General features: G+C 33.1%; 1 protein-coding gene across 2 annotated transcripts; it reads right to left on the minus strand.

Annotated features, from left to right (window-relative positions):
• Window positions 1–1,863: 1,863 nt before the first annotated feature.
• On the minus strand, window positions 1,864–21,585 carry LOC127719713 (uncharacterized). Of its 2 annotated transcripts, none has more exons than XM_052225959.1 (3): window positions 21,480–21,585; window positions 13,523–16,566; window positions 1,864–9,686 (listed from the first exon to the last, which is right to left on the minus strand). In XM_052225959.1, the coding sequence occupies exons 2-3, from the start codon at window positions 16,473–16,475 to the stop codon at window positions 9,436–9,438; spliced, it is 3,204 nt and encodes a 1,067-aa protein (XP_052081919.1). In that variant the 5' UTR covers window positions 16,476–16,566; window positions 21,480–21,585; the 3' UTR covers window positions 1,864–9,435. The 2 variants fall into 2 exon arrangements, with proteins under 2 accessions (XP_052081919.1, XP_052081912.1); XM_052225952.1 differs by having other exon boundaries at window positions 21,317–21,579.
• Between the last annotated feature and the right edge of the window lie 1,780 nt (window positions 21,586–23,365).

Genomic DNA, 23,365 nt, shown 5'->3' on the forward strand with positions numbered 1-23,365 from the left:
GATATGGAACCTTGTAGTACAATTTCAGAAATATCCAAACACTTACACACAAGTTATTGTCATAAAACTAGAAAAATGCTTGTTTTTTGCCCCTTTTTTGGCCCCTAATTCCTAAAATTTTGAGGCAATTACCCCCAAACTCAATCCCAGCATTCCCTGTGTGATATGGAACATTGCAGTACAATTTCAGAGAGATCCATACACTTGAACACAAGTTATTGTCTGGAAACTAGAAAAATGCTTATTTTTTGCCCCTTTTTGGCCCCTAATTCCTAAAATTTGGAGGCAATTACCCCCAAACTCAATTCCAGCTTTCCCTTCGTGATATGGAACCTTGTAGTACAATTTCAGAAAGATCCATACACTTTCACACAAGTTATTGTCATGAAACTAGAAAAATGCTTGTTTTTTGCCCCTTTTTTGGACCCTTATTCCTAATATTTTGAGGCAATTACCCCCAAAATCAATCCCAGCATTCCCTTTGTGATATTGAACCTTGTGGTACAATGTCAGAGAGATCCATACACTAACACACAAGTTATGTCTGGAAGTTACAAAAATGCTTATTTTTGGTCCCTTTTTGGCCCCTAATTCCTTAACTGTTGGTACCATAACCCCCAAAATCAATCCCAACCTTCCTTTTGTGGTATTGAACCTTATGGTAAAATTTCATAGAGATCCATTCACTTTAACTAAAGTTAGAGTGCGAAAACCAGTGTGTCTTCGGACGATGCAGGACGACGACGACGACAACGACGACGACACCAACATCATACCAATATACGACCGTAAAAATTTTTGCGGTCGTATAAAAAACAAATATAACAGGCAGCAACCAACAAGAACCACAGGGATCCCTTACTTGGGGTAGGCATGTAAAGAATGTGGCATGGATAAACATGTTTGTGAGCGCTCAACCCTCCCCATTAACTGGGTATTGGTGAAACAGTACAATATAAGAACAACCTGTAATAAAATGATCTGCAGGGCACAGCTTGAAACGACTGCAGAGATCAAAACCTGAACAGTTGGGACAAGTATGGACACAACATTCAAGCGTGATACAGCTCTGAATTTGGATTGTGTTTAAATATTTGACACAGCATAGGTTTCTGACACAGAATGAATATGGTCTAAGAACTTAAAAATTTGAAATTGGACATTTACCTATTATAGTCCAATATCCTAAATCTAAATAGATGGTTAGATTCAGCACATCAAAGTACCTGAGAATTCAACTTTTGATGGATTCATACAAAGTTTAATTTTGGACCCTTTGGACCACAATGTGGACCAATTTGATACAGGGCCCTAAATCCAAAATCTAAATACACTGTTTGATTCAGCATATATCAAAGAACCACATATATTTAATTTTTAAATTTAAACAAAGTTAATTTTGGACACTGACTTGGACCATCTTGAAAACTGGGCCCAAAATCAAAAATCTTAATACATATTTAGATTCAGTATATCAAAGAACCCCAAGAATTCAAGACTTTGAATTAAACTTCATTGAAATTTGTCAAGAAATAAGCAATTTACACAAAGTATATGAAAAGTATTGTAAGCCACCCGAGAGTATCCTGTCCTATACTGGGCAGTTTACATACGAACACTCATAAAATGCAGTATCTGCTCCCAGGAGCACCTCAGTTTGTGTTTAAATATAGTTCCTCTGTTTGGTTAATGTATGTGTATTAAACGGCTTCCTTTGTATTTATTTGTTACTGTGCTATTTGTGTTGCTAACGGCTTTCCATAGTTTTTAATTTCGAACGAGCGTCCTCCAGCTCAAGTTGTTTTACCAGTGTAAATGCAAATACTTTTTGAATGTATCCAAGTTTGATAAAATAAAGTGATCTTTTCAATGCTAACAGTTTTATTTGCTGAACTGTTAAAAAAATCATATAACATTATATGATTTTATATAAATAAACAATAGCGTTCAAGTGTACTGAATAATAAATCCTAAAATACATATTTGTGGTGTCCGACGTGGTGGGAGATAGCTTACTGTACAAAAGACGGCTATTTAAACTTCATTATGTTATCCTAATTCTCACCTAAAGGTTATTACTGCTTTATTTGGAAATTTATTGTTTTCTAGGTTCAAACTTGCCGCCAGCAAAACTTTGGGCTATCTGCCATTACTGAATGCTCACGCGTTTATATACTAAATTGTAAGTGTCACGTGACATACTAATCCAATGGTTACTTGTCCTTTCCGGGTAGCCGGAACTATACAAAATTACGATATTGAAAAACATAGAATTGAAATCATCTTGAGTTGTCCTATGATTGTCCTTATACATAAAATATTAAAACAAAGCTATAGCATCTAAAATATCGATAAAGAAGCTTGAAATAAACAATCGGACACCACTGCGCGCGCATTGATTTAGCAGACGATCTGCGTAAGAACATACAAAGTAAATAACATATAACATAGTTCATTACAACCATCTAAATATTTACAATATATTTGTGTCCGGCAGGGTATACTTATAAAATATTAAATGTGTGGTATTAAAAATGCAATATTAGATCAATTGTCCAGGGGACGAATTTGTATCAAAAGAGATAAAATCAACGTTTCATTCCCCACAAAATGGCAGACGGCAAAATCGCCGGTCAGTAAACAATTGCAGTTAAAGTATTTCCCTATGTATACCAGGCATATCAGACGTTTAAATATGAATATTTGGTTACCAGAAATGATCCTTAATACGGGAATTACATGATATATAGCATGAAGAAGGTAATCCATGAGTAATTACATACATTCCCTGCCGTAACACTTGTACACAAAAAATGTAAACAATGATAAAATCATTTCAAATTCCAGAGCTTTCACATAAAATCAGTTGCTTTACTGGATATATATCACCTTTGTACCAACATATGTACACACCTTACTTGTAAAACTATGTTTTAGCTAATGAAATGCCTCCCCCTGTAATTTATTGGCAAAAAGTGAAACTTTGGCCTGTGAAATCCATAAAAAAATAGTAAATTAATGCCATATCTTTGATTTCAAATGTAAAATGTTTCTCTAGCTCGCTGCAAGCCAAGTTACTATGCGTAAGAACACAACCGTTAAGTTTAAAAGATAATATTTGGTAAAAACTTGAATTTTGACTTGTGATCATAGTAATAAGTATAGTGGATTACTGCCACAATTGTAAAAAATCATTATAAAATATGTGTCAGTCTTGCCACAAATTAAGTATTTACTTATAAATTACACCGCACAATTTAATACCTATTTGTTTCAGTATAACATTCCCCAGTACCTTACAGTATTGTTTTTTGCCACTTGTTGGCTTCTTATTCCTAAACAGTTAGGGCCATAACCCTTAAAATCAATCCCAAGAAAAATGCTTGTTTTTGGCCCCTTATTCCAAAACAATTGGGACAATAACCCCCAAAATCATCCCAACTTTTCTTTTGTGGTATGGAACCTTGTGTTACAATTTCATAGCGATCCATTAACTTATACGCAAGTTATTGTCTGGAAATCAAATGTCTTCTGACGACGACATCACCACACTATTATACATGAGCAAATTTTTGCAAATTAAGACAGGCAGATAGGTACTTTGCAAAAAAACATAATAAACAATTTATTTTAACAGAAATTATTTTAAATCAACAACAAAAATAAGTTCAAATAGATATTTATAAACAAAAGGCAATAATTATAAACACTAAGTTCCTGACCTCGGAACAATCATTTAATATTTATTTCACCATTAATTCGTATCAACATTCAATAGCCATAATAAATTTGATCTTACTTTAATAACCTAGACCATTCTGCCATTTTGGGCATTGCCATTATGATAACTCTACCCTCAATTACAAAAATTAACCCAAGTCTAACCATACCTTTTTCCATAATCCTAGCCTTTACAATAGAACCTTTACAATTATCCTAGCATTTACAATATACATGTACTAGCCCATACCTTCAATTAATAAAGAGCTGCGCCATGTTCGCATGATACGCCAGTCGCTTTTTCAAAGAATAAAGTTCAACAACTCCTCAATTTATAAAAAAACTAAAGGGAGGTTATTTTAATAGATATAAAACAGTCACCAAAGTTTCATGAAAACTGCTCAAAGCACTTTTGAGTTATTGTGCGAAAAACTGAAAAATCCCCCCTTTTTTATGAATAAAATCCCATAACTTGGAAACGTAAAATCCAAAATTTATAAAAATCGAAAGGGAGCTTACGTCAATAGATATAAACAATTCACCAAAGTTTCACGAAAACTGCTCAAAGCATTTTTGAGTTATTGTTCGAAAACTGGAAAATCCCCCTTTTTTAATGAATAAAATCCCATAACTTGGAAACATAAAATCGAAAATTTATAAAATATCGAAATGGAGCTCATGTCAATAGATATAAATAATTCACCAAAGTTTCATGCAAATTGGTTAAAATGTTTTTGAGTTATTGTCCGACATGTTGACGATGGATGGATGGACAGACAGACAGAACAACAGTATACCATAATACGTCCCGTAAACAGGCGTATAAAAACTAAACAAACCCTTTGCTAGAAATGCCATAATCCCTACCTTCCATTAAAAACTTACAAAACCCTAACCAAATTTTTTCCCTTAAGCACAAAGGTTGTGAAATTATAAAATTATGTACCTCCCAATCATCAATACATGTCTGTATTAAAAAATCCAAAACTATATACATGTATTTTCCTTCCTGCCCACACATAACCATTCAAAATGCAATAAAAACAACGTCAATGAACAAGCAACAAAGTTTTAAAAGATTCTTACTTCAACTTTCTAATTTTACATACACAATGACAAACATAAACGTACATTTAGGAAATATAGTTAGTTATTACATTATATATACATGTAATACATTTGTATTGCAAGTGTCTCTTAAACATCAAGTATGAATGAAATAGCAAATGGTGATCATAATGATGAATTAAGCAAGACTATTGGAAGTTGCCACAATTGTACAGGAATGATACTTATAAACTCAGGATTGTTTTCAAGACAAAAATTAAGATTTTAAATAATAATGGCAGATGAAATTAAAGAACCTTAGTGAGCGCGCTCACATACCCCACGATCCACGTCCCCACATTGTCACTGGAGAAATAAAATAACTGTAAGAAAAACAAAAATTGTATAAGAAAAAAAAATTGAATAATAATTTCCTGTCAATATGCACATCTACATAGTATGTCCTTATTATCTACTAAGTTTCATGAAATTCTGTTGTGTGGTTTCAGAGAAGTTGCAATGACAAACTGTTGCAGAGGTATATTGAAGCAAATAAGTTCAAAGGGGCGTAACTCCTAGAAAAAAAATTGAATCGTAATTTCCTGTCGATATGCACATCTACGTAGTATGTCCTTATTATCTACAAAGTTTCATGAAATTCTGTTGTGTGGTTTCAGAGGAGTTGCGATGACAAACTGTTGCAGAGGTATATTGAAGCAAATAAGTTCAAAGGGGCGTAACTCCTGGAAAAAAGTTGAATCGTAATTTCCTGCCGATATGCACATCTACGTAGTATGTCCTTATTATCTACAAAGTTTCATGAAATTTTGTTGTGTGGTTTCAGAGGAGTTGAGATGACAAACTGTTGCAGTAGTACATTAAAGTTAATAAGTTCAAAGGGAAGTAACTCCTAGAAAAAAAATTGAATCATAATTTCCTGTCGATATGCACATCTACGTAGTATGTCCTTATTATCTACAAAGTTTCATGAAATTCTGTTGTGTGGTTTCAGAGGAGTTGCGATGACAAACTGTTGCAGAGGTATATTGAAGCAAATAAGTTCAAAGGGGCGTAACTCCTGGAAAAAAATTGAATCGTAATTTCCTGCCGACATGCACATCTACGTAGTATGTCCTTATTATCTACAAAGTTTCATGAAATTTTGTTGTGTGGTTTCAGAGGAGTTGAGATGACAAACTGTTGCAATAGTACATTAAAGTTAATAAGTTCAAAGGGGCGTAACTCCTAGAAAAAAAATTGAATCATAATTTCCTGTCGATATGCACATCTACGTAGTATGTCCTTATTATCTACAAAGTTTCATGAAATTCTGTTGTGTGGTTTCAGAGGAGTTGCGATGACAAACTGTTGCAGAGGTATATTGAAGCAAATAAGTTCAAAGAGGCGTAACTCCTAGAAAAAAAATTGAATCGTAATTTCCTGTCGATATGCACATCTACGTAGTATGTCCTTATTATCTTAAAAGGTTTCATGAAATTCTGTGGTGTGGTTTGAGAGGAGTTGCGATGACAAAAGGTTGCAGTAGTATATTGGGCAAATAAGTTCAAAGAGGCGTAACTCCTAGAAAAAAAATTGAATCGTAATTTCCTGTCGATATGCACAACTACATAGTATGTCCTTATTATCTAAAAAGGTTTCGTGAAGTTCTGTTGTGTGGTTTGAGAGGAGTTGCGATGACAAGAAACAGGACTGACGGCCGGACAGACGGATGGACGGGTCAAAAACATTAAACCCTCCGCAACTCGTTGTGTGGGGTATAATTATATATAATCTAAATGTTTCAAAATTCCTTCACAAATATCTGCATAGATAAAAATAAAATAACCTTGCATTATACACAATATGTTTAATGTATTTTTTTTTATAAATTTGGCAAATTTGAAAAAATATTGCCTTTTAAGCTTATAGTTGATTAAGTTATCTCATTTCTATGCTGGAAGCCGAAATGGAAAAACTGAAGTCTAGAAAGTAATGGTTTAAGTGACTTATTTCATGATGTGAAGTTATTTACATTTCTTAATAACCTTTGAGTGATCATGTCAAATTCATTTCGCTACCATAAGTTTCTTTCAGACTTATCTAATTTTGCTGATTCATTTCCTTTTTTTTTAATGAACAATCAATGTTAATATAAAATACTTAAACCATCTTGCATGTAAAATGGATTGTATGTTTTAATTCCTTGTTCTTGATAATTAAGACAGCTGTAAATATACATTAAATTCTAGAAATTGATCAATATATATATATTATGTTTAAAGAAAATAACAAAAAATAATCAATAAACAGGGTGGAATAGGGATCCATATATATTCATGGTAATGTTTGGCTAAACAATCATTAAATCATAATAATAAATCAATATATATATATATATATATATATAAGACCCTACATCAACTGTCAAGATGAAGAACAGGAATAAAAGCCCTGTTCATTGATAATTTATTTATTTTTACTATGTATTGTGTGCGATTTTGTCCCATGTACTCTTACTCCATATCCTTTCATTTCTATATTTGATTGAATAAAAATAACAATAACAGAAAAACAAATAAAGCTAAAGGGTGGAATTGAGATTTATATATTTATGGTATTTTTGGCTCAAATCAACGTTAGCTGGACTATAGTTAATTTTGATTTCTAATATTATTTACATTTCTAAGGGACATAACTCCAAAATGATTATTTATGCGTCTTGATTTTGCTGATGTAAATCTTTTAAATAAATTTCAATGAAAGTCTAAAGGGATCTGAATGTAGATCAGCTACAATGCAGATTTTCTGTATAATTTTCAATTTTATGGTGCATATAAAGTCCACCAATATATTGGATCAGCCCTGATTTTTCAAACTCATCCAAGAGATTGCTAACATAAACTTTTTTCATAAAATTCATTAAGCTTCCCAAGAAGAAATCTAGACCATTAATTTCAATATAATTTACATTACCTATGGGTATTACTCCAAAAATAAGATTTCAAATCTCATCCAAAATAATTATTAAACTTTAAAAATATCTTATGTAAATCAGTAAGGATTTCTATTTAGACTTGATGAGGCACATAACGGGTAACTGTTTGAAATTTCTTGTTAATTTCTAAAATTATCGATTGAAACTCATTCATATCAATAAATTTAAAAATAGCTGTTAATGTATGCAATACATTTTTCAGCCTGTTGTGGCAGTTTATTATATTATTATATTTGTTATGTTATTTTGCTTCGTCATTTCCTCGTTTTATTCTGTTGTATACCCTTTATTGGGTCTCTTGACAGACCACATTTGTTTATATGTAAAATCTAATTTTCCATGTGCTAGTTAGGCTTTCGCAAATTCATTGAGGCCTTATAACTCATTTACTGGTAACACTGTTTCAATTCCTATTTATATATTTATCTTGGTCCTTGCATATCTCGCTAAAACTTCTAAAGGATTTATTTTATTTTAGCCAGATTCGTGAAAGTTGTCAGTCTCTCACAATTCCATGTTGTTTTTGTGCATTTATTAGGTTATATGAATATTGGAGTTTTAAAAGGAGTTTTTGTTGGACCATTATAAATTAAATTTCTGAAAAGAAAGTTAAGAATGCGATGTTTTCTTGAATTTTTTTCACTTTTTTCGTGATAACCATAGATCTAATGGGAACTGTAGGTATGAGAGCTCTTACAATGTTAACTGGACAGAGGACAATAGCTTTTTCATATCCTATGCATTACTTTGCAAATGTGGCAAAAAAAACATCCCGTGGGAGTATTTTGAAAGTTTTAATGGAACAGTCTTAAAAAAGGGTAAAAATTTGAAGCAAAAAGAGAAAGATTTTTGGTTAATGAAATACAAAAGCGTTACCCTGTCATGATAGATATACATAAAAGTTCTATCTCATCAAGATCTGACAATTACAAATGAATAATCTTATGATCCTTCATTTGGAAAATTGATGAAAATATCCTCATTCAACTTTTAAATTCATGATTTTTACTCTTAAGGAAAACTTGGTATAATTCTTTTCAGGGATCAACGCCAAAAGAAGGGGATGAATTTATAGCAATTACATGACATTTAAAAAAAGCTAGAATGGTTGAAATTTGTAAATTAGGGAAGATCTAAAAAATTCCATCAGAATGATACAAGTGTAAACATAAGACATTGTATAATATAGGTCATCATTTTTTACAAGTTTTTCAGTTGAAATTATATTTTTGTACTTTTGAATTAAAGAAATTTTTTTTTTAAAACATAAATTGTCATCAGAAGAAATAAAATTGAAATTTTGTCAAATTTTACCTCTTTTTATTACTCAACTAAAAAAGAAATAAGTTTGTACATTTTCATTTCTATTTATAATATTAAACATGTTAAAGTAATTGATACATGTGATTCTTTTTTTTTCTTAGCATTTAACCACAAGCTACAATGAATAAAATAAAGTCTGTGATACAAAATCCTTATGCATCATATCAATTTCAGGCATTCCAAATATTGCCAGTTGGTAGCATAAAGTGATTTTTCATTTAACTTCACAAAACTGTATACTTTTGGATCTATAATCAACTGAAATCCAAACAGGAAACCAGAAGACTTTCTAATGACAAAAGTCTACTTCTTTACCCTGCCCCCCTTGGTGATACATTTAGTTGGAAAATCTAAAGATATAAATAATCATAGACATGGACATATCTGTCATGGCCTATAAGATATAATGGTTGAGAAATATGTGTAGCAACATATGATGGCTTGTTGATTGTAGGACATGTATCCCATTGCTGGATAAACTGTGCAGTGACTGAAAGATACACAAGACGATTTCCACCACCATCTGTGACAAAGACCAAACCCTTCTTGTCAAAACAGGCAGAAGTTGGATTCCAACCAGGACTGTCTTCCTTGTAAGTCCCTAAAAAATTATACAAATTCTAATTCAAATGCAAAGAAACAGTACAACATAAAAAATTATCATACAAAATTGAGGGACAAAGTAAGGAATGTATATTTTGTTAAACAACTAAAACATAAAATTCACAAAATTTTTAACTAACAGAAATAAAATCTAAATATAAATCTATGATATTATAAGTTTCATAAAATTCTGGAAAGAATTGAACATACGAGCATGATGAGAGTGCTAACAATGCAATTTTCCGTGTAATCAATATTTCCAAGGGGCATAACTCTTTTAAAAACAACTGATCAGCACTGATTTTTTAACTTGTCAAAGACATCGATGAGATAAACCTATCATATAAATTTCATAAAAGTCTGGCAAGAATTGTACATATGAGAGCACTCATAAGGAAATTTTCTGTATAATTAATATTTCTAAGGGTCATAATTCTTTTAAAAATTTTTGATCGGCACTGATTTTTGAACTCTTCAAAGACATTGCTGATTTAAACCAATGATTTAAGTTTCAGAAAATTCTGGCAAGAATTGTACACATGAGAGCGCTAACAATGTAATTTTCCATATAAATCAATGTTTCCAAGGGGCATAACTCTTCTAAAAATAATTGATCAGCACTGATTTCAAATCTTGTCTAAGACATTGCTGATATAAACCTATGATATAAGTTTCATAAAAATCTGGCAAGAATTGAAACAAGAGTGCACAAGCTGAAATGTCTCATCTTCTTTACTGGCCATTGATTTTATGTTGATAGTCCTAAATACAAAGCTTTACTACAACTATCACATAAACTTAACATCATCCAAGAAAATCAGGTCAAGGTCAGATAAACCAAACTGGAAATACATGTACACCTTACAATCATTCCATACACCAAATATGCTTTAAATATAGTTGACCTATTGCACATAGTATCTAAGAAACAAACTTAACCACGAAAACTTAACACTGATCAATGAACCATGAAAATGTGGTTGAGGTCGGTTGAACCCTACCAGACAGACATGTACACCTAACAATCATTACATGCTTTAAATATAGTTGATCTATTGCATATAGTATCTAAGAAACAAACTTAACCAGGAAAACTTAAGATTGACCAATGAACCATGAAAATGAGGTCAAGGTCAGATGATAATTGCCAGACAGACATATATGCCTTACAATCATTCCATACACCAAATATAGTTGACCTATTGCTTATAATATTAGAAACCAGACCAAATAACAAAAACTTAACATTGAGCAATGAACCGTAAAAATGAGGTCAAGGTCAAATAAAACATGGCTGACTGACATGTACATCGTAAAATATTTTCATACACCACAAAACAGACCAAAACACAAAAACTTAACTATAACCACTGAACCATGAAAATGAGGTCAAGGTCAAATGACACCTGCCAGTTGGACATGTACACCTTACAATCATTCCATACACCAAATATAGTATCTGAGATATGGACTTGACCACGAAAACTTAACCTTGTTCACTGATCCATGATATGAGGTTGAGGTCAAATGAAAACTATCTGACAGACAAGAGGACCTTGCAAAGTACGCATATACCAAATTTAGTTATCCTATTACTCATAATAAGAGAGAAATTAAAAATCTTTACTTTTTTTTCAAGTAGTCACTGAACCATGAAAATGAGGTCAAGGACAATGGACATAGGTCAGACGGAAACTTCATAACATTAGGCATCTATATACAAAGTACGAAGGATCCAGGTCTTCTACCTTCTGAAATATTAAGCTTTTTAAAAGTTTGTTAATGCCACAGCCGCTGGATCACTATCCCTATGCAGAAGTCGCAGGATAGACAAAAATGAGAGCGCTAACGATGCAATTTTCCATATAATTAATGTTTCCAACAGGCATAACTCTTTTAAAAATAATTGATCAGCACTGATTTTTGAACTTGTCCAAGACATTGCTGATATAAACCTATATTATAAGTTTCATAAAAATCCGGCAAGAATTGTACACATGAGAGCGCTAACAAGACTGGATTGTGTGGGGGACAATTAGCGATAACTCACATTTCTATTTTTAGCATTGGTGGCCATGTTGGTTAGCAGAAAGAATCATTACACATATTTTTCCAAAAAGAATAAAACAAGGATGATTGTAGCCAAATTGTTCAAATAGTCCTTGTAGTCTAAGGGGAGAAGATCTAAATTAAAGACAACAGAAGACGACAGACAATGACAGACAGTCAATGGATGCCAAGTGATGGCAGTAGTTTACACTTGCCCTTCAAGCCAAGAAAGCTGAAAAAAGAATAAAGCATGGCAATTATTTTTATGTTTAAAATTAATAACTAATAAAATGCTCCGCTGGGCGCAGCTTGATACGACTGCAGAGGTCGAACCCTGAACAGTTGGGGCAAGTATGAACACAACATTCAAGCTTGATACAGCTCTGAATTTGTATTGTGATTATATATTTGACACAGCATAGGTTTCTGACACAGAATGAATGTGGTCTAACAAATTAAAAAATTGTAATTTACCTATTATGGTCCAATATCCAAAATCTAAATACATGGTTAGATTCAGCATATCAAAGAATCCAAAGAATTCAATTTTTGATGAAATCAAACAAAGTTTAATTTTGGACCCTTTTGACCTCAATGTGGACCAATTTGATAACGGGGCCCAAAAATCAAAATACATGGTTAGATTCAGCATATCAAAGAACCCCATATATTCAATTTTTGTTGAAATCAAACAAAGTTTAATTTTGGACCCCAACTTGGACCAACTTGAAAACTGGGCCCATAATAAAAATCTAAACCCATGTTTAGATTCAGCATATCAGAGAACGGCAAGAATTCAATTTTTGTTAAAATCAAACTAAGTTTCATTTTGGACCCTTTGGACCTTAATGTAGACCAATTTAAAAAACTGGACCCAAAATTAAAAATCTAAATACACGGTTAGATTTGGCATATCAAATAACCCCAATAATTTAATTTTTGATGAAATCAAACAAAGTTTAATTTTGGACCCTTTTGACCTCAATATGAACCAATTTGATAGCGGGACCCACAAATAAAAAATCTAAATACATGGTTAGATTCAGCATATCAATGAACCCCATATATTCAATTTTTGTTGAAATCAAACAAAGTTTAATTTTGGACCCCGATTTGGACCAACTTGAAAACTGGGCCCAAGATCAAAAATCTAAATACATGTTTAGATTCAGCATATCAAAGAACCCCATATATTCATTTTTTGTTAAAATCAAACTAAGTTTAATTTTGGACCCTTTGGACCTTAATGTAGACCAATTTGAAAACTGGACCCAAAATTAAAAATCTAAATACACGGTTAGATTCAGCATATCAAAGAAAAAAATGTGGTCCAAGATTTTACAAATCTAATGCGCCATACTGTGCAATTAAAGATTACTTCTTGAAATTTTTCAATATTTGAAATTTGAAAAAAAAAAAATATTTGAAGAATAATTCTTTTTAATTTCTGAAATCTGAAATGAGAAAAAATTGATCCCCACAATTTCCCTTTGTGGTATGGAAACTTTTGGTATAATTTCAGAGAGATCCATACACCGTTCCACAAGTTATTGTCTGGAAACTAGAAAATGCTTATTTTTGGCCCCTAATTCCTTAACTGTTGGTACCATAACCCCCAAAATCAATCCCAACCTTCCTTTTGTGGTATTTAACCTTATGGTAAAATTTCATAGAGATCCATTCACTTATACTAAAGTTATAGTGCGAAAACTAATGTGTCTTGGGAAGCCAACGTCATACCAATATACGACTGCAAAAATTGTTTGCGGTCGTATAAAAACTTACCCAACAGGTTTCCTTCAAAATCCAAAACACTGACAGACTTTGAGATTCCATCAATTACCACCAGCTTCTTGCCTTGATGATCACATCTCAAATCAACTATCTGTTGAATCTGACTGCTGCCTATTCCAATATCTAAATTCTTAATAAAATTTCCCTTGTTTTCATCTACTCTATACTGGCGTATTTTTACTCCGGTTGATACAACAATGGTATTTTTTGGAGACCAAGTTACCAAACAATTAAAAGGAGTGTTGTTGAAAATTAGTGGATTCATATCTGTTCCATCCTCTTTTATGGCACAAATTTGATTTTTTACACTATAAATCAATAAGTTTGCAGTAAAAATTGCTTGGTTGACACTTTTCAGATCAAAGCATTTGATAAATTCTCCCTTTGTTGTAAATATTTTGACCTTGGAATTTTTGACATCAGAAACAATAATACTGGTAACTTGGAGACAATAAACACTTCTAAGATTTGGTTCATGGATATCAATACTAAGCTTTGTATCCAGTCGCCATTTCGGCTGCAAAGAAATAACTTTACTTGGTTTTGCAATGGCAGCTGCAGCAGCACTGGTTGAAGACACTGATTTATCTTCAGATGAGACAGATCTGCTTCTGCTTTCTTTCTGCTGTTTATGACTATCCTTCCTTTGTTGCCATGCTAAGTCCATCATTAAAGAAGGCCTCTGTGACTGGAAACCATCTTGTTGTGGCATAGTGTACAAATTAGGTACAGAACCATACATTTGTAGCACATTCCCTGGAACTGGAACTGTGGTAGGATACCTATAGGAAGGCTGGCAGCTTTGCATGTTTTGAGCAGGATTATTCATAAGCCCATACATATTTGTAGGGTTGCCAAAAACTATAGATGTTTGAGGACTCCTTTTGAGTCCCTTTAAGGGTTCATTGACAATTCCTTTATCTTTTGGGAAAGTAGATTGAGCCATATTCTGTAATACATCCACTTTCTGTCGTTCTCCTTTTTGTTTCTTGCCTCCTCTTTTGCCTCTGCTCCTCTTTTTCTTACCCACTGATGGATTTTGATTATCTGATGATGCATCAACCCATGAAGAGTCTGAGGATTCACTGTCACTTTCTAAATCATGATCTTCTTTTCCAACATTTCCTGAATGGGGTTGCGACCATACTGTAGCATCCACAAAATTCTTCTTTCTCAAACTACTATCTTCAGGTTTAATTTTGGATGAAGCTTGACCTGTAATTTCTTCAACATTCAAAGGCTGAGGAGATATTCTTCTAAACTTTCCCATTTCAACTAACTCATCATAGGAACTTTGAATTGGTATAGATTCTGCAGGTTCAAATTTTTGCTTTGGTCCAGTAACTTTGAACAATGACAGGTCTATGTTTTTGTCCTGTCGACATGAAATTTTCAAAGAACTGACTACATCAACCACTGGCAGAGAATACCAACTAACCGGATATGGTTTGATATCTTTGTTAATCATCTGTACCAGTCGTTTGTGTAAAATTGGTTCCATCTGCAAAAAATCTTCATCACTGGCTTGACTTGTTAGTATATGTAATGCAGGATGTATACTTGTCATGTTTTTTTCTATATTTTCACTGCATGAAAATCTGTTTTTACTTTGTGTTTTAAGCCTAGTAAATTCAGCCTTAGTGTTTGAAATGATGGATTGTCTCTCTTTCTCAACAGCTTCCACTAATTTCTGAAAAAATGAATTGATCTTTTCAATTTCAGTATTCTCAGCAACTGCTACTCGATCATTCTGACTTTCGTATTCCTCATGTTCATCTTTCCTCAAATTTTCAAGTCGTCCGTGAAACCCATAAATTAAGCTTTCAATTTCTTTCTTCTTCGGATCTACTGCAACTGATGGCAAAATACATGAATGCCCCTGATGATGCAGCAAAATACATTCACGGCATACAAGAAATTTGCAATCTGAACAAAAGTATTTCAGCAGTTCATCTTCATGTAAAGAACACATTGGTTTTGACTTGTTTCTTATGGCATCGTCCAAGGCCTTGTCTTTCATTTCTTCTAATGGAACTACCTTGTGGTTTAAAGTAAAGCGAGTAAAAGAATGACTTTGCCAACAGCTTTTGCACAGCATGTCGCTGCAATCTTTACAGAAGGCAGTGGCTTCTTCTACGATATCTCTAAGTTTACAAATTTCACACTGTTTTGTCTGATTTAACTTCTCCCTGATCTTAATCATGTTTGAAAAGACTGTATTGGAATGTAATTCCTCTAAGCCCTTTACAGGCATTTCAAAGATTTCCATGCATGTTGGACAATGGGTTGTTTTTGGACTTAAACCTATTTTGGCTAAAACTGAAGTAGTTTTGACTTTTTCTTCTTTATTGTTTTTCATATCCAACAATTTCTTGTATTTAGAGTTATCTACCTTGTCAGTCATGGTATGATCACATGACAAGACCTCTGTAATATCATTTTTATTCCCATTTATCCCATCTGCAGCAGACACTTCAAAGTCTGCATCTTTAAGAGTTTCATTTTTTTCTTCTGGAAAACACAGTTTCTCTAAGCAGTTCAAGCAAAAGGTGTGCAAACATGGTAGTAATTTTGGATCCTGTAGATATTGTTGACAAAGTCCACACACTAAACTTTCGTTAATCATATCATCATTTGGTTCTTTGATCTCATGAATCAGTTGAAATTTTGAATACGTTTCATCACCTATGTCCTCCTTGGCATTACTAGTTAAGTCTAAATTACTCTTAGTAGTTAAGTCTAAATTACTCTTAGTATCATAAAATAATTCATTATCATTTTTTATTTCTTCTTCTTCCAAATTAGCAATATTCTTTTGGATTTGTTTTTCGAATGTTTGGGCATCATCCCCAGTAAAATTGTTTGTGGTGAGACCAGTAAAATCTGTTTCTCCTTTACTCATCTTTGGAATATCCTTACAGTTGTCAACTTCTGGGTCTGACATTTTTGTTCTAAAGATGATTCAGTATCCTATGTTTCAGAAAGTCACTGTTTTATGGGCTCAATCTTCTTTAGTTGTCTACAGCACAGAATTCCTAAAATTATTCATTAGATTTCTACAATATATATAAGTTAAAATGCTTCAATGAATATACATGATATATGTAACACTCAGAAACATGTCCATTCCCCCAAAGGTGTCCGATTCACTCAAGCCTGTCCCCATTATGTCACTAAACTGCAAACATGTCTATGTTCTAAAGAGTGCCTTAACGTGTCCTTTTTAAGAACGCCCAATCGTGTCCATTCAAAAGAAAATGTTCAAACGTGTCTAATTTCCCAAACGTGTCATAATCCCTGTAACGTCAAGAAAATAACATCATACGAATGAAAACTCTCAACCTGAAGGTTAATTCGTTACCTGTACACTTCAAATTCAGATAATATCCCATGAAAATGAAGTTTTTGACACATAAACTGGGGCGAAAAACGTGTCCACCATTATTTAGAAGTGATTCGCGGTTACATAATGTTTAAAAACAAATTTGGTAATTGCTCTTTCATTGAGGTATACCCCAATATGGTCACTTAGGTTTTTTTCCGATTGGCAGTAAAACCCTTGCAAAAGTGGGCATCCGTTTGGCTATGCGGGATGTAAAAGTATGCAGCCACGTCCACTCAGAATGGGAACATTAAATTCGATAATGGTGTAGGGAGAGTGACCTTTGTAACCACTATTTGTGGGGTCTGTAGGTGGCCTGTTGCAAGGCAAAATTTCTGTCCCTATCCAATGTACCCCCATTTTCCAGTTGCATTCAAAATTTCCCCAATTTTTCCCAAATCCTGAAAAATTAATATTCAATTCCCGAGTCCCGATTAGTGTATATCCGGCACAAAAAAATGCCCAATCCTGACGTCCTGAAAAAGGTCCTTCTGTCCCTCATTATAGACCCTACCTATTTCATTGTTGATACATGTATATTCTTGTCCTGATCATACATAAAATAGTTGCCACTGGACGTTGAGCAACCAACAAGGCCACACTTAAAAATATTTTGGTTTGTCCAAACCCTACCCAAAGGTTGAAACAGCGGGTAGGTAGGTAGGCATTTTCTTTTTCTTTTTTGACAAAGAGAAATTAATGCGTCAAATGTTTTTTATCTCCATGCCTATCTGATTGAAAAAAAAACTTTTTCCCATCAGGACAATAAAAGATTTTGAGTAGGCAGCTATTTTTTGGGTAGGTAGGGTTAGGGCAAACAAACATAATCTTTTTTAGGGCCCAATCCATTAATTTATTGTCTTAAATATGCATGAAATAATTGCCACAATACACTAAGCAAGCAACATTTAGTTACTCCAGTTTTTTCTGTAAGTCGATTATTACCTCCTTAACAATTGATTTAACGTAATGTGACAGTTCAAAAGATGGTGCATATTTAGAATGACTTAAATTCACATCTTTAAAGTTACGCATACTATTTTTAATGTATTTTAACGATACCTTAAGGTAATACATGTTTTTAACGATTATAAATTATATGGCTGGTATCAGGGATGCTAATGATACATACAAATTCATTCTTCTTTATTATGTTTGTTAGTGATGCTCGAACCCAAAATATTTAAAAACTAAAAACTGAATACCAGTACATACTTTGAAGTAAAAAAATCAGTACTATAGAAAAAATTGGAAAACACTCCTACAGGAAACTGGCAGTGCAATATCTTCATGCATTATTAATATAATTAGGCATCACTGGAGTATATTCGTACAAAAGAATTTACTTAGTAAACAACTACTTCAATTGTACAAAACTAATTAATTGCAATTCTAATGTTAGCTCTAAATATGCATGAAATATATGAACTTGACATTAAGCAATCAATATTCAGAGTTATTAATGTTGCAAATTAAGCTTGCAATTACACACTAAGGACATTTTAGCGCTTAAAATTTTGAGACGTCATGGCATCTTAAAGTGGACACGTTTTGGCAAATAATAATTATCGGACACGTTTGGGCAATTTGGAATTTTAAAGGCACGTTTTGGGGAAGTAGACACGTTTTGGAGAATCGGACACGTGTTAGGGGATGTACATGTTTGAGAGTTTTACATATATATTAAAAAAAATGTTGACACAGAGATATGTCTTGCCTGTCGACAGAAAATAAAAAAAAAGACAATCTGATAGGCAGAAACATTGCTACTTATTTCAAAGTCGCTAGACCATGACCTAGGGGCAGGGCCTCAACAAACTGATATGTACTGATAGTAATGCAACTTTTTACAAAATACCTTTGATCTATCTTAAGTACAATGTAGTTCCTATCAAACTAACTTAAGCAGAAAACTGCCGTCGGAAAAAGCAACACCTATGTCTCGCTTTCTGCAACTTTCGTCGCAGGTCAGACAAAATTATATTGAATTTAAACTTACTATGTTTCCAACATGTCCAAGTTCTCTTGAAAATGTCATTTTTGACTGATTGAACTAGAGGCAGCAAAGAGAATGTATCAATCACCTGTGCAAAATATTGACTTAAATATTTTGTCAGATTAAAAAAAAAAATGTTAAAAAATTTGAAAATACAGGATAAAACCTTCTGAAACTCCATCCACAAAAACATTTTGCACAAGTTCCCATACCAAACCTAAGACAATTGATCTTGGGATATCCACAAAATTAAATGACTAAAAGTAGACAATTTTTAAAATTAGATGTATTCACTTTGGTATAACACAAATGGACCAGCATACAGCTTTATCACAAAATGATCCAACTGAAATGAAACACAAACTTGATTTGTAAGTCTTCACTTAAATGTAATTATTTATTCATAATGACATGTATAAAAAATTTAATTTGAAAATAAGATCTAAATGGATGTAAGACATTTTCCTTCTTTGTGCTTAAATTGGTTGCACTGTTGAAGAATTAAATCGACAATTCTGATCAATAAAGTTTGTTCACTTATTCTTATTTTGTTCATCTTTCTTTTGTTTTTTTTGTGATCAGAATATCCCTTCATTTATTTACAATAGAGAAAAAGAATTAGGAAATGAAAGCAAAAAGGAGTGAGATCAGGTTCATCAACAAAGTAGGCATATCATGTTGTTAATGCACCACCAGCCATGCCAAAACATGAAGAAAACACTTTAAAATTATGACAATTGGAAAATTTTGGAAATAGTTTGCAACTAATATGGACTTCACAATTGAATCTATAAACACTATACATTCAGGGTCCTCTATCAGATGTGGTTTACTGATACGGTGTACTGTGGTTTCACATTATGTGCAAAACACGTTGACGGGTGGTCCAAACAGGTAAGCAATTTTTCTGTTTATCTATATCTAAAACAGTTTAATCACATTACTTTCAGATAGATTTTTCATCAAACTTATAAAAACATGGAATATATACGTTTGTGGATGATGTCAGAAAATTGACCGTATTGACAAAAAAACAAGTCAGCAAACTAATATGAACTGATTTAGTAATGCAACTTTAAAGAAAATATCATTGATCTACATGTATCACAAGTAGTTCCTGTCAAACTGACTTAAGCAGAAAACAACATTGAAAATTGCTAATTAATTCAAAATCATTGGACCATGACCTATGGGACAGGGCCTTGAAATAGTCATCAAACTAATATGTACTGATAGTAATACAACTCTATCATGTCTATGCAAAATATCATTGATCTATCACAAGTAGTTCTTATCAAATTAACTTAATTAAGCAAAAAACTATACATTGAAAATTGCTTATTAATGGAAAACCTAGGGCAGGGACTCGAAATTGATGTCAAACTGATATGTACTACTACTGATAGTAATGCAACTTTATAGAAAATATCATTGATCTATCACAAGTAGTTCCTATCAAACTCCTCTGTGGTCTCGTGGTAGTGTGTTTGCATCATGTGCGGGAGGTCGTGGGTTCAAACCCTGTCCAAGTCACATCAAAGACTTTAAAATTGGTATTTGCTGCTTATCCGCAAAGCACCCAGCATTAAGGAGCAAGAGCAAAGACTGGTCAGCTTGGAGTCAGAATAATGTGTCCTGGTAAGGTGACTTGTCTTCCTGCAGACCGTTACCTGGTGAACTAGCACGTTAAAAATCCAGCTCAGCGTGATGGTCTAGTACAAAGCAGGCTTAATATTCATGTTACATTAACATGTTCTCATCCTGAATATAAAATTGAGAATGGAAATGGGGAATATGTCCAAGAGACAACAACCCGACCAAATAGCAGATAACAGCCGACAGCCACCAATGGGTCTTCAACACAGCGAGAAAATCCTGCACCCCGCGTTGGTCCTCAGCTGGCCCCTAAATAAAATTGTGTACTGGTTGAGTGAAAATGGACGTCACACTAAACTCCAAAACATATAAAGGAACTAAAATTAAAAAAAACATACAAGACTAACAAAGGCCAGAGGCTCCTGACTTGGGGACAGGCTCAAAAATGTGGCGGGGTTAAACATGTTTTGTGAGATCTCAACCCTCCCCTATACCTCTAGCCAATGTAGAATAAAGAAACACATAGCAATACGCACAGTAAAACTCAGTTTAAAAGAAGTCCGAGTCGGATGTCAGAATAGGTAACAAAAGAAACTAAGCAAAATGACAATGATACATGCATATTTAATTGTGCAGCTGGATGTTAAGTAACCATCTATCATCATCATCATCAGGACATCCTATCAAACTGATTTAAGCTGTCAATTGTTGACGCATCTGCCGTCGCCAGAAAAAGCCAAATAAATGTCTCGCTTTCCGCGACTTTCGCCACAGGCGAGACAAAAATCGTGTATCCAATACAAAAAAATACCTATAATATAATCTGTATGATTATATAATCTTATGAGGATCTTCCATGCATGAGCAACCTATTCTGAGTATTCAACAGTCTGTCTACACTGTAAGCCGTTTATCAATATGGCTTCCTTTTTAAGAGTCTCTCTCTCTTTTTACTTAAGTCTTGGCATACCTACTCCTACATGAGTGCCATTATGTTGTAGCTTTACATAACAGGAATAATCGCTTTGAGAGAGCACGATGCTTTGCGAAAGTGAAAGTTGGTATGTGGATAGAGTAAACATATTCCCGTTTGCGGACACAATTTGAACTTCCGGATTTAAGATAAGATAGATATCTAGGATAAATTTTATTTATTAAAAGTCAAGTTTGTTACGTAAAACAGAAAACATTCTGGTCTTGCATCAGAGTTATAGCAACTTTATCATTTTCTTTTATGGGAGGAAATTGTATTTTTACAAGTCCCCACTTTTAAAAAATATCACTGAGAATTTCAAAACCCCAGGGGCGTGTTTTTTTGTTCTTCGGTAGTGAGCCAGAAGAGGTCCATTTCTGTTTTTTACATCGAGATGACCGTGAGGTCATTCCGATGTATTGCTATCGCCTAAATTTCCATTATGCAAATTAGTTTTGGGTTTTCAACAGATCTATAAAAAAATATAGATCCGCGGACCGTGCATTATCTAGTGCAAAATAACATTCCTTATCGCTTGTTTTAAATTCATTTTTTTCAATGGATGGTCCTACAAATATTTTTTTTAAACACAAATTAATAATATGAAAATGTTTTGTCGTTAGATATATATATATAAAAGTAAAAAAATAATTGATAATATCTATGCACACGTACCGAAAAATTGTGTTAAAGCTTGTGGAAGAATATCTCAAGAACGTTTTGTGACACTCGCGGCAAGGACCGGTAACTCTGTAATTGGATTTGCGGGAAAATATGAATGGCTGCTCATATCCAATCTTTTAGAAAAATGGATTTTTTTACCATGTGTCCACCATGCACTTGCACTGCACCATTATTAGAATAGTACAATAGAATGATATACAAATGGATGAAAATTATATATACATGTAACTGTTATATTAATATAATATATAACAACAAACCAGTGTATACATACTCTGGGACTATTATTATATTAGTATAATAGTCCCAGGTATACTGATTTGTATCACTACAATATAATAGTTATTACGGTGTGGTTGAATTTCTGTCATTTATTCATCATCCACGCACGAACTTGTCTCAGAAAAAAAATATATCTGTACATTAACCTCAGTTTCAACTGAGACTTCTATAACACAGAGATTGGTCACTATAGATTTATCGGATTATCTGAGTCTCCGGTAGTTAGCTACGTTATTTTAACGTAGTTTCGTATTCGACCGTAGCAGACGACATATATCACCTATCACTGAGAATACTATAACAGTATCGGATATTATTATTTTTCTTTTAAAAATAATTTAAAAACAAAATTGAATTAATCAAAAAAAAAAAAAAAAAATAGTTTTTATCTTTCAAATGCAGTTATATCTATTCATATTTAAATTTTTGTTTTTAATCATTAATAATTTGTTAATAGTTTGTTATTATGCGGCCACTCTTGAAAATGTGAATGTGATTAATCTTATCAATCTTACAGTTACATTGTTTTGCTACACGTCCGTTAATTGTATCTAATATACAATTATTTTACCTGTAAAGACAGGTAGTCTCATAAGCATGGGAGATGAATTTTGTTTCACAGCTGGGTGCCCAAGGTACACGAGGCTCCGTTTATTGCAGTAAACTTTTATTCTATACTTGTAAGGTATTTCACTGCTGAGTGCCCAATATACATGTTTATTGTAGTAAACCTTGTCAAATATCGTCGGTGCACTTGTGGTAGGATTCAGGAGGGTGTGGATGGGGTTTTATAGAATGGAGAAATAGGGACAAAAAAAGTATAGAATGTAGAAAAATGGACCGACAAATAAAGAATAGAGAAGAGAAAATAATAAGTTATTAAGATTTAAAGAATAGAGAATAAAATGCTTCGCTGGGGCG

The sequence above is a fragment of the Mytilus californianus genome, unplaced genomic scaffold (assembly GCF_021869535.1).
Source record: "Mytilus californianus isolate M0D057914Y unplaced genomic scaffold, xbMytCali1.0.p SCAF_1, whole genome shotgun sequence".
NCBI classification, from domain to species: Eukaryota; Metazoa; Mollusca; class Bivalvia; order Mytilida; family Mytilidae; genus Mytilus; species Mytilus californianus.

What these genes read in the sequence shown, in the direction of transcription:
- LOC127719713 (XM_052225959.1), bottom strand. Translation starts at nt 16,475, where the DNA reads ATGTCAGACCCAGAAGTTGACAACTGTAAGGATATTCCAAAGATGAGT. An exon ending in TTTTGAAGGAAACCTGTTGG is followed by an intron (nt 9,687 to 13,522) that starts GTAAGTTTTTAT and finishes ATAATTTTTTAG; the next exon opens with GGACTTACAAGGAAGACAGT.